At 45.0% G+C, this 17,357-nt stretch overlaps 1 protein-coding gene across 1 annotated transcript in view; it reads right to left on the bottom strand.

Moving 5' to 3' along the window:
* Positions 1–17,357, bottom strand: part of LOC135405095 (microtubule-associated protein 1B-like) — a 134,648-nt gene that overhangs the window by 12,382 nt on the left and 104,909 nt on the right. The window contains exon 4 of the mRNA XM_064639808.1: positions 10,620–10,760. Coding sequence (XP_064495878.1) covers positions 10,620–10,760 — 141 coding nt within the window. The remainder of the gene's footprint in view (positions 1–10,619; positions 10,761–17,357) is intronic.

The following is a 17,357-nucleotide window of genomic DNA, read 5'->3' as shown; positions in this document are numbered from 1 at the left end:
AAGCAGACCGGAAGAGAAGGTAGTTGTAGTTGTTGTTGAAGAAGTAGCCATGTTGTAGTTGGAGACGTGGCCATGTTCTGAAGTCACGAGCTGAAGGGGCAAGAGCCCCTCTGGGGGACCATGGCCCCCCAGCCCCCGGCTGGGGTCATAGAAACTCGGAAACAGTGTTAAACTGGACTGAGGTCTGTGACTGAGAAACTGGAAGTTTTTTTTCTCCACCGTGAGCAGCAGAAGCGGCGGCAAAAACAACACTGGCTGGAGAAAGTGGCAGAGAGCCAAGAGATAAGAACTGAAGAAGCAGAAACAAGCGTGCACCTGAGCAGGAAGACACAGAGTTGTCTGAGAGAGCCAAGAGAGAGCCAGCAGCAGAGAGACCAAAACTAAGCTCTACAGAGAGAGTGTTTGGGTAAGAACTGAACCAAAAACCCCAAACTCCTTCTGTGACCTTTCCTAAGTGGAGAGGATGGACTCCTACTGAATGGAAGTCCTAAATGCAGCAGCACTGCAGAGAGGAGCTGAAAAGTTCAGACGTCCTGGAAAGCTGGACCTGGATGATTAAAGGAATGTGGAGGGGGTGACCTTGGCCCCCCTCGCCGCTGCTGCCAAGCTAAGCTAGCAGCCTGAGATCAGAGCACAGAAGCTCTGATAGAACTCTTGAGGCAAAGGCCTTCAACTGAAAGCTGCCCGAGATGTTCTGACTCAGGGGTGAATCCCCTGAGGAAGGGACCTTCATGGGATGTCTTACACCCCATGATATGACGTGGTGAAGCGAGTTTTGTCCCTGCTACGCAGTCCACGGAAGAGAAGACCCTCGCTAGGAGATGATGGGCCGAGAGGGCTTGGATACCCCCTCGTGTGTACTGGCAGAGATCCAGCTACAACTGCTGCATGGAAGACAGAGACAGAGAACCTGCTGCCTTAGAGACATTGCTTCTCTGAGAGTAGAAAGGATCTTTCCTTCTTCCCTCCTGGACTTTTATTTGGAGGGGAGAAGAGATTTGATCCATTGTAAATACTGTTTTGTCATGGTAGAGTTTAGAAGTAGTTAAGATTGTATATGATGTATTATACTATTTATTTGTACAGTCATTGTAATATATAATCCCTTTCCCCCATTCTGAGTCTCGTGTGGTGTCTGGAAATCCATCTCATACTGGGTTGAGATGTGGGAGGGGGGCTTGAACTCGAGAATTCGATTTTGGGGCTCTCAAACCATGACAGAGGAGAAGGGTGTCCTTTTTCCAGTCAGGAGAAAACATGGTTGGGAAGAGCCAGTCAGTTTTTTTCACGTTTTTCCATGTAAATAATTTCTTTGTCTTATACCTCCTGTTATTAATATTGTTGCTGTTACTGTTCGTTTTCTTACCTCATTGCTGTTTCCAGTAAATTGTTCTTACCTCAACCTGTGATCTTTACCTTTTGTACTTTCAGTCAGGGTGAGGAGGGGGAGCAAACAGCGTCTGGTTTGGGAGAGTCTTGGTGGGGGCACTAAATTGGGGAGTACCATTCCTAAACCACGACAGCCTTATTTATCACTCAACTTGGGGCATGAAGGGTTGAGATAACAACAGATCTGCCTAGAGTATGTTGGAAACAAATTTGATCTATGCATTTTTCTGTATTAGGTATGGAGCCACTGGTCACAATATTGCTTGGTTCTGATTGACAGGAAGCTGAACATGAGCCAGCAGTGTGCCCAGGTGACCAAGAAGGCCAATGGCATCCTGGCCTGTATCAGGAATAGTGTGGCCAGCAGGACCATGGAAGTGATTCTTCCCCTGTACTCAGCACTTGTTAGGCCACACCTTGAGTACTGTGTCCAGTTCTGGGCTCCTCAGTTCAGGAAGGATATTGAGGTGCTGGAACATGTCCAAAGAAGAGCAACGAGGCTGGTGAAGGGACTTGAGCACAAGTTTTATGAAGAGAAGCTGAGGGAGCTGGGGTTGCTTAGCCTGGAGAAGAGAAGGCTCAGGGGAGACCTTATCACTCTCTAGAACTACCTGAAAGGAGGTTGTAGCCAGGTGGGTATCTGTCTCTTCTCCCAGGCAACTAGCAGTAGGACAAGAGGGCACAGTCTTAAGCTGCAGCAGCGGAGGTTTCGGTTAGACATTAGGAAGAAATTCTTCACAGAGAGAGTGATTGGACTACGGAATGGGCTGCCCAAGGAGATGGTGGAGTCACCATCCCTAGAGGTATTTAGGAAGAGACTGAATGTGGCACTTAGTGCTATGGTCTAGTAGACAAGGTAATGTTAGGTCAAAGATTGGACTCGATGATCTCAGAGGTCTTTTCCAACCAAGTTGATTCTGTGATTCTCTGTGATTGGTCTGTTCATGTGGGTTTGGTACCCAATCCTGTATATACTCCTGTATGTGCTCCTTGCGGTATTCTTTTTCAGAGTAGGGAGAGGGATCAGGATTGCTTTGTTGATGTATTGTGGGATATCAGTTTATGACATGATAACATCAAGGGCAATGAGGGTCATTTAGGATGTGTATTCAGTGTTGCTCTCCTACCCTTACCTCAGGCAGTACCTTTGGGAGTCCATTAATAATCATACCCAGTCTGTGAGGGGAACAGGGGAGGATGATCTTTCTCAGCTTTTCACTCCCTTTTCCTCATTCACACCTGTTAAAACAGCTTTTGAGAATTTTGAATTCCTTTTGGATGTTAAAAAAAGCATGTTCTTGTTGCTAAGTCTGCCAGATCTCCTCAGCATGATCCACACCATGTTTAGAGTCAGGACAGAGATTTCTAGGGAGGTTATACAGAGATCTGCCCTGAGGATGGATAGTCATGAGTGGCATGGAATGTGGGAGAACATGGGCCAGTATTTGGAGGATTATTGTTTTCCAGTGGTTTGAAAGTTCACCCCTGAACAAATACAGGACCCTGTTAAAGGGATAAAATATGTGATGAAAAAATGCTGTGGCAGTTCCAGAGAGGCACGAAGTTATGCAATGTGCTGGGCCCTGGCTACTATTTATTGGACACTGCTCATCACTAGACAGCACCCTCAGGGGGAGGAGGAGGAAAGCAGACCAACAGGTACCATACCCACTCAAACTGCAGATGAACCAGAGGAACAACCCGTGCCAGTAGCGGTTACCCCTATACAGAAGAAGAAATCCAAGACAAAATCAGTTCACTGAGTGACGGATAAAGAGGAAGCAGGGCCCTCAGAATAGGAGGAAGAGGCAGGGCTGGAGATAATCACCTGATCCCTATCCCCGGGTGAACTATGAGATATGTGAAAAGATTTCAGCTGCCAGTCAGGAGAACCCCTGGTGACCTGGCTGCTCCAATGCTGGGATATCGTGGCCCACAGTATGAAACTAGATGGTAGTGAAGCCAAGCAACTGGGATCCCTGTCCCAGGATGTGGGCATTGACAAGGGGATTGGGAAGAGGACAGAAACTCTCAGCCTCTGGAGGCGACTCCTGTCAAGCATGAGGGAAAGGTATTCTCTCAAGGATGATCTAGTAGTGCACCCAGGTAGGTAGAATGCCATGGAGAAAGGTATCCAGCACCTGAGAGAATGAGCTGTGCTGGAGGTAATCTATAGGGATTCAAATAACAATCAGTCCCCTGTAGATCCAGATGAGGTCCAGTGTACACGATCCATGTGGTAGAAGTTTGTACAGAGCGTGCCATTGTCATGCACCAACTCATTGGCACTGATGTCAATGAAAGAAGAACAAACAGTGCTTCGGGTGACTACCCAACTCCAGCAATATGAAGATCATCCTTTTGCTCCCTATCAACCTGCATCTTGGCTGTGGAAAGACTGACCAAGACTGTGGACATATTAGAAACTAGAGAGGAAATATGCCTCACCAGTATGGACCAGAGTCTCTGCTATTGGAAGCAAGCACCCCCCTGCTCAAGAGAGAGGGTACACACCACAATGTAACCTGTGGTTTTACCTGCATGACCACAGAGAGGACATGAGGAAGTGGGATGGAAAACCCACATCTGCCCTAGCAGCACGAGTATGTCAGTTGAGAAGAAGAACAACAACCACAGGAAATTCTTCAAGGATAAATGCTGCTCCAATTTCCAGTGGGCAAGTCCTGAGACAGAACAGGAGGGCTGATGTTACTTCCGATCCGCTTGAAGGGACCTCCAGTTCATATTTACAAGAAATGAGCAACAAGTACTATGACCAGAACCAGAGGGACCCTGCCTCCAGCCACGTGGAGAAAAGGGACAATTAGATCTATTGGACTGCGTGGATCTGATGACCTGGCTCATCAGACCTACAGGAGTATAAGGCCTTAGTTGACACCAGCACAAAATGTACCCTGATGACATCGAGATATGTAGGGGCAGAATCCATCTCTATTTCTGGGATGACAGGGAGATCCCAACATCTGACTGTACTGGAAGCTGAAGTGAGCTTGACTGGGAATGAATGGCAAAAACACCCCATTGTGACTGGCTCGGAGGTCCTGTGTATCCTTGGCATAGATGACCTCAGGAGAGGGTATTTCAAGGACCCAAAAGGGCATCGTTGGGCTTTTGGAATAGCTGCTGTGGAGACAGAGGAAATTATACCACTGAATACCTTGCCTGGTCTCTCAGAGGACCTTTCTGCTGTGGGAATGCTGAGGGTCGGAGAACAATGGGTACCAATGGCTATCAAAATAGTGCAGTCAAAAATACCGCACCAACTAGGACTATGTGACCTCCCTACTCATGAGATGATTTGTGAACTGGAGAACCAGGAAGTGGTCAGCAAGACTTGCTCACCCTTTAATAGTCCTACATGGCCAGTGCCTAAGTCCAATGGAGAGTAGAGACTGACAGTAGACTATCGTGGCCTGAACGAAGTCACACCACCACTGAGTGCTGCTGTGCCTTACATGCTGGAAATTCAGTACGAACTGGAGTCCAAGGCAGCAAAATCATATGCCACCATTGACATTTCTAATGCATTTTTCTCCATTCCACTCCAGCAGAGCGCAGGGCACAGTTTGCTTTCACCTGGATGGGTGCCCAGTACACCTGGAACTGACTGCTCCAGGGGTGGAAACACAGCCCCACTATTTGCCATGGACTGATCCAGACTGCACTGGAAAAGGGTGAGGCTCCAGAACACTTGCCATACATTGATGACATCATTGTGTGGGGCAACACAGCAGAAGAAGTTTTTGAGAAAGGGGAGAAGATAATCCAGATCTTCCCAAAGGCCAGTTTTGCCATAAAACAAAGTAAGGACAAGGGACTTGCCCAGGAAATTCATTTCTTAGGAGTAAAATGACAAGACGAATGTAGTTAGATTACAATGGATATGGTCAACAAAATAACAGCTATGTCCCCACCAACCATCAAAAAGGAAACACAAGCTTTTCTATGCACTGTGGATTTTTGGAGGATGCATTTCCCAGAGTACAATCAGATTGTAAGCCCTCTCTATGTGACCTGGAAGAAGAATGATTTCAAGTGGGGTCTGGAACAACAAGAAGCTTTTGAACAAATAAACAGGAGATTGTTCATTCAATAGCCCTTGGGCCAGTCAGGACAGGACAATATGTAAAAAATGTGCTCTATACTGCATCTGGGGAGAATGGTCCTTCCTGGAACCTCTGGCAAAAAGTACCCAGGGAGACTCGAGGGCATGTTACACCACTGTTACATCCCGACTGAAAAAGAGATCCTGGCACCTTATCAAGGGGTTTGAGCTGCTTCAGAAGTGATTGGCACTGAAGCACAGCTCCTCCTGGCATCCCGACTGCCAGTGCTGGGGTGGATGTTCAAAGGGAAAGTCCCTTCCACACATCATGCCACTGATGCTACATGGAGTAAGTGGATCATGATGAGCACACAGCAAGCTTGAATAGGAAATCCCAATTGCCCAGGGACCTTAGAAGTCACCATGAACTGGAGGAGGAAAAGGTGATGTGCTGAGGAGGCCCAACGATACAGTCAGCAACCAGAAAATGACAAGTGATATGCTCTCTTCACTGACATTTCCTGCCGTATTGTAGGCGTACATAAAAAATGGAAAGCTGCCTTATGGAGTCCTATGTGGTGAGTTGCAGAAGCTTTTGAGGGACAAGATGGATCGAGTCAGGTTACAGAGTTGAAAGTCGTCCAGCTGGCTTTAGATATCCCTGAAGGAGAGAAATGGTCAGTGCTCTCCCTCTACACTGACTCCTGGATGGTAGCAAATGCTCTGTGGAGGTGGATTGACCAATGGAAAAAGACTAATTGGCAGCACAGAGGTAAACCCATCTGGGCTGCTGAATTGTGGCAAGACATTGCTGCCCAGGTAGAGGTTGGCTGTATAAGTCCGTCATGTAGATGCACCCATACCCAAGAGTCAGGCTACTGAAGAACATTGCAACAACAGACCAGTGGATCAGGCTGCCAAGATTAGTGTCTCAGGTGAATCAGGACTGGCGACATAAGGGTGAATTATTTCTGGCTTGGATGGGCCCATGATGCAACATACAGATGGGCTTGTTATCAAGAGGTGGACTTAACCATGGACACTATCTCCCAGGTTATCCATAACTGTGAAACATGCGGTGCAATCAAGCAGGCCAAGCGGGTAAAGCCCTTGTGGTATGGTGGATGATGGTCGAAATTTAAATGTGGGGAGGCCTGTCAGATTGATTACATCACACTTCCACAGATCCACCGAGGCAAGTGCTGGGTGCTTACAATGGTGGAAACAACCACTGGATGGCTGGAGATGTACCCTGTACCTCACACCACTGCCTGGAACACCCTCTTGGGCCTTGAAAAGCAAGTCCTGTGGCGACATGGCACCCTAGAAAGAGCTGAGTCAGAGAACAGGACACATTTCAAAAATAGCCTCATAGACAGCTGGTCCAGAGAGCACGGTATTGAGTGGGTATATCATATTCCCTATCATGCAACAGTACAATGGACTGTTAAAAACCACATTGAAAGCAATGGGTGGTGGGACCTTCAAACATTGGGATACACATTTAGCGAAGGCCACCTGGTTAGTTAACACTACATGCTCTACCAGTTGAGCTGGCCCTGCCCAATCAAACCTCCACGTACTGTAGAAGGGGATAAAGTCCCCATGGTGCATATGAGGAATGTGTTAGGGAAGACACTTTGGAGTAGTCCTGCCTCAAGCAAAGGCAAACCTATCTGTGGGATTGTTTTTGCTCAAGAACCTGGGTGTACTTGATGGGAAATGCAGAGGGATGGGGAAACATAATGTGTACCTCAAGGGGATTTGATTTTTGAATGAGAAGAGTCTGTAATGTTGAATTGTATAATATTGGTTGCTGAATGACACTGCTGTAACTACCATGGACAATGAGGATGAACTGCTCTAGATACACCAGTCGTGAACTCCTGATGCGGCTTGCAACCAGCCAACAGCACACCAGCTCTGCTGCCCTGGAAGACAACTAGGACATATAGAACCCACAGTCATGGACTAAATGAACTCAACAGACATCTTGGTGGGACAACCATTGACTATGGAAATGATACCCGTGCTTGTGTATATATATATTTATATATATAAAAGTATATGTATATAGTTGGAAGGATCTGGGCATGCCGTAGATGGTAAAGAATAAGGGATGGATAATGTCCTGGTTCTAGCCAGGACAGGTTTAATTTTTTACAGTAAATGGGAGGGGGGTGTGGCCAGACCCTAATGTTATTTGATACCACCTCACATCATTGCCAGAGGTGGGGGAAAATGACTCTCTGGTTTTGGAAGAGAAGGGCATCCCTTTTCTGGTCAGGATACAAACATGGTCGGGAAGACCCAGTCGGTATTTGTCATGGTTTCCTGTGCAAATAATTTCTTTGTCTTATACCTTTTGTTATTAATATTGTTGCTGTTACTGTTTGTTTTCTTATCTCATTGCTGTTTCCAGTAAATTGTTTTTAACCCATGATCTTTGCCTTTTGTGCTTTCACTCGGGGAGAGGGGAGGGGGAGCGAGCAGTGTCTGGTTTGGGAGAGTCTTGGTGGGGGCACCTAAACTGGGTAGTACCATTCCTAAATCACAACATGCTAGTACCAAAATGATCTACTGAAATAAAGGCACAGAAAACAATAAGTTCTATGCCATAGTATGAAGAGCTATTGCTCTATTCTAATCTGAACTAAAAAGCAATATTTGGTGGTTCCACATAAGTATGCAAACAAACATGAAAGGGTATGATATACTTTATATCTTCTCCCAATTCCACAGACACATTTGACTTTTTTTTACAGGAAATTAGATCAAATGTAGCCCATTTCTGTTGTATTTGCTTTTAACAAAGAGACCATCAAATTATGTAAACATTATAGAATTAATTCAGGCATAAAATTCAATGCAAAACATACCCACATGGTAGTATCATGCAAAATACCACAACCTTCTTTGCAGACACTCAATTGTGAGTTCAAGCTATAGGAACATTTTTCATAAAGATGATATAGATTAGGCTACAGCTGAATAATTTGAAAGTCGTGGACTACAAACCAAATCAGTAGAAGAAATGAATATATAAAAAAAGATGCTTGATTGCAGCAGATCTCTGTGGGCCTCTGTGTGTCTTTATCTTGCTTCCTTTCTTTGTGTTAGATAATTTATTTTCAGCACTTACCAATAATAAAATGCACCAAAGAAAGTGGCTGTTATCTACAGAAAAATTATCAAACCAATAACTAAATAAAGCAGAAAGTACTTATTTTCTATCTTTCTTTGTTGTATTGAAACCATTTTATATGAATATAAATAAATCTCCACTAGGTCAGACATGGCTATGTCTGTAAAAAAGCAAAGAAAAAAACACAGCAAAATTTCTCTCAACCAGTTCCTCCAGACCCCTTTCTGCAGAGCTGCTGTCTAGCCATTCCTCTCACAATCTATACTCATATCTGGTTTTACTCTGTCCCAGGTGCAGAATCCAGCATTTGGACTTGTTAAATTTCATTGTCCAATGCTCTGATCTATCTAGATCCCTCTGCAAGGCCTCTCGTCCGTCAAGACGGTCAACAGCACCTCCCACTTTAGTATCATCAGCAAATTTGCTAATGGTCCATGCAACTCCTGCATGCAGATTGTTGATAAATATATTGAACAGAATGGAAGTGAGCCCTGAGGAACACCACTAGTGACTGGGCACCAGTCAGATATAGTCCCATTCACTACAACCCTTTGAGCCCTGCTCTTTAGCCAGTTCTTCACCCGGCACACCATATACCTGCTCATCTCATAGTTGGACAACTTGTCCATAAGGATGCTGTGAGGGACAATCTCAAAGGCCTTACTAAAATTCAGAAAACCTACATCCACCTCTTTCCCTTCATCCACTAGGTGGGTGACCTTATTGCAGGTCTACATCATCTCTGGGCAACCTGGTCCAGTGTTTCACCACTCTCATTGTAAAAAAAATTATTTCTTATATCTAGTCTAAATCAACCCTCTTTTAGTTTAAAACCATTACACCTTGTCCTATTGCAACGGACTCTGCTAAATGTCTGTCCCTAAATGGATACAACAAGATCACACTGGAGCTCATGCAAACTTTGCTTTTTCAGTGCTCAACTTTCAAACTCACTTCGCTGAAATGCTCCTATTTAATATTGGGAACTGTCAGGGCTGACAGCGGGTCTGTTAGCTCTTTGGAAGAAGATTTTGACCTGGGAAAGTTACGGGTGTATCGTTGAGATAGGAGAGGTATTTACGCAGCCCTGGCTGAAAGAAGACAGCTGTGGAGTGCTTAGGTTTGGTCCTGTGAGAACTCCAGCTTTGGCCTTGAGCTTTGCCAACAGTATTACTAACAAATAATAGCTAATTGAAAAATACAATCACCTACCTGCCTTCTGATGCTTGCTAACATGGGATATAAAAAGACTTGTGGGAAATAATAGACTGGTACTTTGCTCGGTACTAGACTGTGTTTTTCTTTACTTTTGACCAAAGCAACAATAACAGGGAACTAAATACCTAGAAACGCAGTCACATAGTTTATTTAAATATATACTTTACATAGCAGCCAAATTAAGTGTGATAGCTTGTTTACTATGGATTCTTGCCCTATGAGAACTTTCAGACACAGTACATTAAGCAAGACAGCAAAATAACAAGTCATGAAAGAAACAGCATTGATATGCTTCATTCTTATATTTTTCGTCTCTAAATCGCACAAAATTTACAGATTTCACTATAAAAATTTTAAACACTACAGTAAAGAAGCCAAACAGGTAGGTGGTGCAAAAAACTACAGCCATTCCAACAGATAGCCTCTGTTTTATTTAATGTCACTTATTACTTAGCTGCCAGCAGCTGTCAAATTTGACTGCTTTGTATGTACACCTTAGATAAACAAGCTGTGTATTTTAAATACAACACTATCTCCTTCCATTGTCAAAATGGTCCTTGGTTTTCTGTTTCTTGAAGCTACAATTTAATTCCTCAAATGAAAATATAATTCCTTTGTGAAGAAATGTACATCAAAACTAAAGTAAATTAAATGTCTTGAAAGAAAGCATATAATGAAGAGTAAAAAGCATCAGTATTAGTTAGCCAATGCTAATTCTAACAACACAGAGGGCCATTTTTAATCTTTTAAAAACTTGTGCCATCACATGACAATATATGGAAAACACTTTTCCGAACACACCTCTTGATCCGTGAAGATCTCAATGAAACTATGGAAGGAGAAAGTCCCTGACTGGAGAATGAGTTCTCCTGTGTTTTCAAAGCACTGCCCAGTGAGTACAAGGAGCTTGTGTCTTGCAGCATCTGTGATCATTAAGCGCACCTAAAGTGAAGAAGAAAAACACATCAGTAATGGGAGTTACCACGTTTGTACATTCCTCTGAGAACATAAGGTTTACCTCATCTAATTTAAAACATATTTTGCACCAAAGTCTCCATAGGGCTGTCAAAATATTTCAAGTTATGGAGTGTTTTTATTGTCTGGAGCTTGATGATGGTGACGACTGAGTTGAGTGTTTATGGTCACGAATCAGGGGGAAGGCCAACAAGGCAGATATCCTGATGGGAGTTTGTTATAGACCACCCAATCGGGATGAAAAGGCAGATGAAATGCAGCTGGGACAAGTCTCGTGATTGCTAGCTCTTGTTCTCCTAGGGGTCTTCAACTTACCAGATGTCTGCTGGAAATACAGCAGAGAGAAAACAGCCTAGGAGATTCCTGGAGTGTGTGTAAGAAAACTTCCTGACACAGTTGGAGAAGGAGCCAGCTAGGGAAGGTGCCTCCCTGGATGTGCTGTTTGTGAACAGAGAAGGACTGGTGGGTGATGTGATGGTTGGAGGCTCTCTTGGGCATAGCAATGATGAAATGATAGAATCATAGAATCAGCTGGGTTGGAAGGGACCTCCGAGATCATCAAGTCCAACCCTTGATACACTACCGCTGCGGTCGCTAGACCATGGCACTAAGTGCCACATCCAGTCTTATCTTAAAAACCTCCAGGGATGGAGAATGCACTACTTCACTGGGCAACCCATTCCAATGTCTGATTACCCTCTCTGTAAAGAAATTCTTCCTAATATCTAACCTAAACCTCCCCTGGTACAGCTTAAGACCATTCCCTCTTGTCTTGCTGATAGTTGCCTGGGAGAAGAGACCAACCCCCACCTGGTTACAACCTCCTTTCAGGTAGTTGTAGAGAGTGATGAGGTCTCCCCTGAGCCTCCTCTTCTCCAGGTTGAACAGCCCCAGCTCCCTCAGCCTCTCCTCATAGGACTTGTGCTCAAGTCCCTTCATCAGCCTTGTTGCTCTTCTCTGGACCTACTCCAGCATCTCAATATCCTTCCTGAAATGAGGGGCCCAGAACTGGACACAGTACTCAAGGTGTGGCCTCACCAGTGCTGAGTACAGGGGAAGAATCACTTCCCTGGACCTGTTGGTCACACTATTCCTGATACAGACCAGGATGCCCTTGGCTTTCTTGGGCACCTGGGCACACTGCTGGCTCATGTTCAGCTTCCTGTCAATCCAAACTCCCAGGTCCCTCTCTGCCTGGCTACTCTCCAGCCACTCTGTCCCCAGCCTGTAGCACTGCATGGGGTTGTTGTGGCCCAAGTGCAGGACCCAGCACAACCTCATCTTGTTGGAATCAGCCCAACTCTCCAGTCTGTCCAGGTCCCTCTGCAGAGCCCTCCTGCCTTCCAGCTGATCGACACTCCCCCCCAACTCGGTGTCATCTGCAAATTTGCTGATGGTGGACTCAATTCCCTCATCTAAATCATCAATAAAGACATTAAATAGAACTGGCCCCAACACTGATCCCTGGGGGACACCACTAGTGACCGGCCGCCAACTGGATGCAGCACCGGTCACCACCACTCTCTGGGCCTGGCCCTCCAACCAGTTCCTAATCCAGCACAGAGTGCCCCTGTCCAAGCCGTGGGCTACCAGCTTTTTCAGGAGTATGCTGTGGGAGACGGTGTCAAAGGCTTTGCTGAAGTCCAGGTAGACTACATCCACAGCCTTCCCCTCATCCACCAGGCGAGTCACCTGATCATAAAAGGAGATCAGGTTGGTCAGACAGGACCTGCCCTTCCTTAACCTGTGCTGGCTGGGTCTGATCCCTTGTCCATCCTGTAGGTGCTGTGTGATTGCACTGAGGATGATCTGCTCCATAACCTTGCCAGGCACTGAGGTCAGGCTGATGGGCCTATAGTTTCCTGGGTCCTCCTTCTGGCCCTTTTTGTGGATTGGCATGACATTCGCCAACTTCCAATCATCTGGGACCTCCCCAGTGAGCCAGGACTGTTGGTAGATGATGGAGAGAGGCTTGGCGAGCTCTTCCGCCAGCTCCCTTATCACCCTTGGGTGGATCCCATCTGGTCCCATAGACTTGTGGGGATCCAAGCAGTTCAGTAGGTCACTAACTGTTTCCTTCTGGATTACAGGAGGGTTGTTCAGATTCTTGTCTCTTTCTACAAGCTCCAGAAGCCAACTGTCCTCAGGACAACCTGTCTTACTGTTGAAAACTGAGACAAAGATGTCAGAGACTGAAACGGTTAATGATTTATGCATTCTAGGAGACTTTTGCAGGCTTTTGACCTCTGATGGGCAGTTGGGCCCATCCCTCCCTCCAGTGCTGAAGGTGTCAAACCCTGAAAAGGCAGGACCTCTGATGGCCCATCAAAACCCATCCCCCTCTCTGCCAATCTTGAAAGGAGGGAACCAGGCCAGACACAGAAACTCTGCGCAGACCCAGGGAGAGTTTGGAGGCCCGAGGCATGGCCCGTGACACTGGCCATGGATATAATAACTCATAACTTCTTGGCGTGTGGGGACTTCCCTCCTTCACCCCCAGCAGATCGAGACCACCACTTCAACTGACAGACATGAAAGCAGCAACTACCAAGTGTCATCACTGGGCCTTGTGGGCGGTGACTATATACGTTTTTTCCACTCTCATCTTTTCTTTTTCCTTACTGTCCCTTACTCTTATCCTGTTATTCTCTCCCCTATGCATTTCCCCCCCCAAAGGTTATCTCTATGCCACATTGTTATATGACAACACCGAAAATGCTAGCATACTTGTTGATACAAAATTGTTAAAATAAACCTTACCAATATATGTTTTCAGATACTGATTATTCAGTGTCGTTTCACTCTAATCCACCCTTAGGGAATTATTGATAAGAACCTGGGTTACCCCCCCTCCCCTTTTTCTGGGGCGGGTCGTAACATTTTTGGCGTAAGTCGGCAGGATCTTTTGGATGTGGTGGAGTAATTGGTGTAGTCCAAAACCAATACCAATGGCGAGTCAAATGGTGACTGTCCCTTCGTTGTAAAATTATAGTGAGAATTTTTCTCCTCTCGGTGTGACCCAGGCACATCAGACCTGTTGAAAGGTTTCCTGGTGTGGCCTGGACCTGTTGAAAGGTTCTCTGGTACCTGGGCCTGTTGAAAGGTTTTCCAGGAGAGAGTCAAGCCGACCCTCAGAGGGTTAAGGGGGAAAAAGACATTAACCTGAGCTGGGTTAATGATTGAGTCAAAAGGGATGACACCCCAGGTTGAGTTATATGGGGATTATTTCCTTCTGATGTTTGTCCTTGTTTTAGGACTGTTTTTTGTAGGTGCTGTTTTAGTCCTTGTCCTTACAACAATGCGAAAGGAAAGACTGGTTATTCAGAAATCTGTGAGGTGATAAAATCTTTCCAAGAGTCAATGAGAGCTTTGCAGGACCAGCTAGAAAAAGAGGCTATTCAAAAATCTAAGATCTCAAGAGTCAATGAAGGCATTACAAGAACAATTAGAAAAAGAACGCTTGCAGTTAACTGCTGAGCATGAGGCAGTTCGGGGGGAGAGAGACATTAACTTGTTGCTTCGGTCAGCCCTGCAAGATGAGGAAGAAAAAAATGAAAGGCTTTAAAAGATACTGGAAATGAAAAATTGTGAATTATGGGACATAAATTTAAAATACCCTAAACCGGTAGATGTTAACAAATCCCTGTACCCCTCTGGGGAATTGGAAGAGTTTAAGCAAAGTTATCCGGAGGACGAGGTAATACATATGCGTCCCCTCATTGAAACTGAAACCACTGACCAAGGGGCAGATCGGCAAACTACCACATGGACTGCCCCGTACACGGGGGAAGCACTGGCCAAAATTCAGGAGAAATACAGCCGTAAGGCCAGTGAATCAGAGACTGAATATGTGTGGTGGGTGTCCCTTACAGGAGGGGATCAGATTTTGTTGAGTGAAGATGAGGCCAGAAGATTTTGGGGCCCAGGGGTCTTCCTGACCACAAATGATAACCGAGCTCCGTGGTCCCTGACCCAAAGAGCTGCCTACTGGGCAGACGGGTTAGACCCTATAGAAAGGGGAGATCCTTACACGATTAAAACACCCACAATTGGTCACATTGTAAAAAGTGTACAAAAACCCGCATGTCTCCAATTGCTGCACACAAAATTATTAGACCCACAACGAAATTCCCCAATGGAACTCGAGGCAGATCCACAGAGATTTCCAGTTTTAATTCGAGGCCTGCCTGATGCACTAAAAGTTTATGCTAAACAATTACAGGAGCGCATAAAGGCAACCCCCAGACCTAGAAGAAGGGGTGCTCCACCAGGGATAACCTGGTTGGAGATAGCCCAAGAATTAATAGCTACTGGTCAGCAACTGGGGCTCTCTGGTACCAGTGGCCAGAGAATACACAGCAGGAGGGCAGGGAAGGTCCAAAAACCTGCCTCACCAGGTATTTGTCAACAAAATGTGTCATCTAGCAGGAGAAACAGATATAGTTTGTGGGTGGAAGGTATTGCAAAAGGAATTCCTCGAGAAGTGATGGACAAATTACCCGCTGCTAATTTGGAATACTTGATAAAGCACTGGGATAAGATCGAAGAGCTTGAGTCACCCCCTAGGGGCAGCCCCCCTAAGGAGTCCAACACTGTGATCCCCTCAGCCTCTCCAGAAACCAGACTAACCAGTTTGACCAGTTCTGAGTCAAGAAACTGGACTTACTGCTCTCCAGTAAATAAGCCAAAAAATGACCAGTGGGTTTATGAGAGAAAGCTTACAGAAAACAAACAGGGAGATATGGTAATCACTTTTCCTCTCGGCCCTTTTAAATCTTCAGTTCCATTTGTAGTAGACACGGGTGCACAGGTCTCAGCACTCCAAACTGAAACTGCTACTCAGTGTGGCATTAAGCCAGACAAAAAAAAGATATGGGCAACTGACGCTTTTGGCAAATCCCAACCCCAATACACTGCTCGGGTGAAATGCTGGTTACCTGGAGATGACACAGCCACAGAAACTATCATGATTGTGGGGCCTTTACCAACTAACATCCTGGGGTTAGATTTACTAAAGGGGCGAGCCTGGACAGACGCCAGAGGGAGAGAATGGGTGTTTGGTCTCCCATCCCCCTCTGTCCGTCTGTTGAAAACTGTTCCAAGTCTGCCTCCTTCTAAAATAACAAATGTAAACCCCCACCCACTCCCTTTAGGAACACGTGAAAACATTACCCCAGAAACTGCAGAATTGCAGGAGCAAGGGGTAGTTGTCCCCATACACTCACCATACAGTTCTCCTGTATGGCCTGTCCATAAATCTAATGGGTGGTGGCAGCTGACAGTTAATTACCTCGATGCTGACACTGGCTCACAAATATCTGCTGTACATAACAAAACTGAATTGATTGCCCAGATTGCTGATGTCACCACAGTGGACCAGACTCAGACAAGTACTATCACCCACTTAGAAAGTCTGAGACTTCAAATTCCCACAGAAAAAGTAGCAGTGTGTATTCCCCCTGACACCTTGGCCACCCTAGAGCAAATAAAGATGCTGAGAACTAAAAAGGAGCTCCAGCATGCTCTGAGTTTATTTGTTTTTTGGAGAAAACATGTTCCAAACTTCTCTATTATTACTGCCCTAGTGACATTATGCCAGATAAGAAAAGGAGTTGGATAAATAGATAGTTCCTTCTTTTTAATAATGGGTCCGTTGTGGGCCAGGTTTCCTTTTTTTTCCGCAGGAACCTGCCAGCAGATGAGATCAAACTGCGTGAGACCAATAAAGCTTTCAATTGCAGCAATGGGCAGAAAAGATAACTGCCCCCACAACTGCTTCTATTATCAGCTTACAAGTATCCCATGAGAAAACGAAGTAGCAACAGGACTGAAGACTTATACTGTTCTTTGACATGCGTTTGTGTTTTTATCTTAATAACTTTGTAATATGCCTGTCTGTATGTATTTTTGTCTCAGTAAGTTTGCAATATGTAAAAGTTTACCACAAACATTGTGTTTGTGTCTCCTTTACTCCCAAAATTGCTTGTATTATCAGCTTATTAATAATTGTTGACTTATTTGTGTTTTTATCATGAACAACTGGTTGGTAAGATTGTGTAAGACAAGCCATTTTATGTACTGCTAGTTTAGTTTTTGCCAAGTTTGTTTTGTCTTTTTGTTGAGGGGTGGGTTGACTTGGGAGAGGCTTTTGGATGTGTGTAGTTCTGTCTCAGTCAACTGAGAATCAAAAAACTCAATCAAATTTAGCCTGGGAGTTAGTACAAGAATTTATGCATATTTGGAATCATACAAATATGTATTATATGCATTAACTCTCTGCCTCGGAAGGAATCAAATTTTATCTTTGGCTAAATTTCACAAAATATTGACAAATGAAACTAAATCTAAACAAAACAAAGTGTTACCTGAAGAGAATATAAGAAAACCTTTTACCAACTCTGAAGTAACTCAATGTGTTTGCATAAGAACTGATGTGTAATTTCAAGTACAATTTCAAGACACATTGCCCCCCCCAACAGACACGTTATTATAGAATCCCTCACACCTACTACGCATTAAAGGATACCCTGATTACTCATGGGGTGGAGACAGTGGCTAGTGAAA

The sequence above is a fragment of the Pseudopipra pipra genome, chromosome W, assembly GCF_036250125.1.
Source record: "Pseudopipra pipra isolate bDixPip1 chromosome W, bDixPip1.hap1, whole genome shotgun sequence".
In the NCBI taxonomy this organism is placed as follows: domain Eukaryota; kingdom Metazoa; phylum Chordata; class Aves; order Passeriformes; family Pipridae; genus Pseudopipra; species Pseudopipra pipra.
The sequence above is the reverse complement of the archived record's forward strand: the minus strand, read 5'-3'. Positions and strand labels throughout refer to the sequence as shown.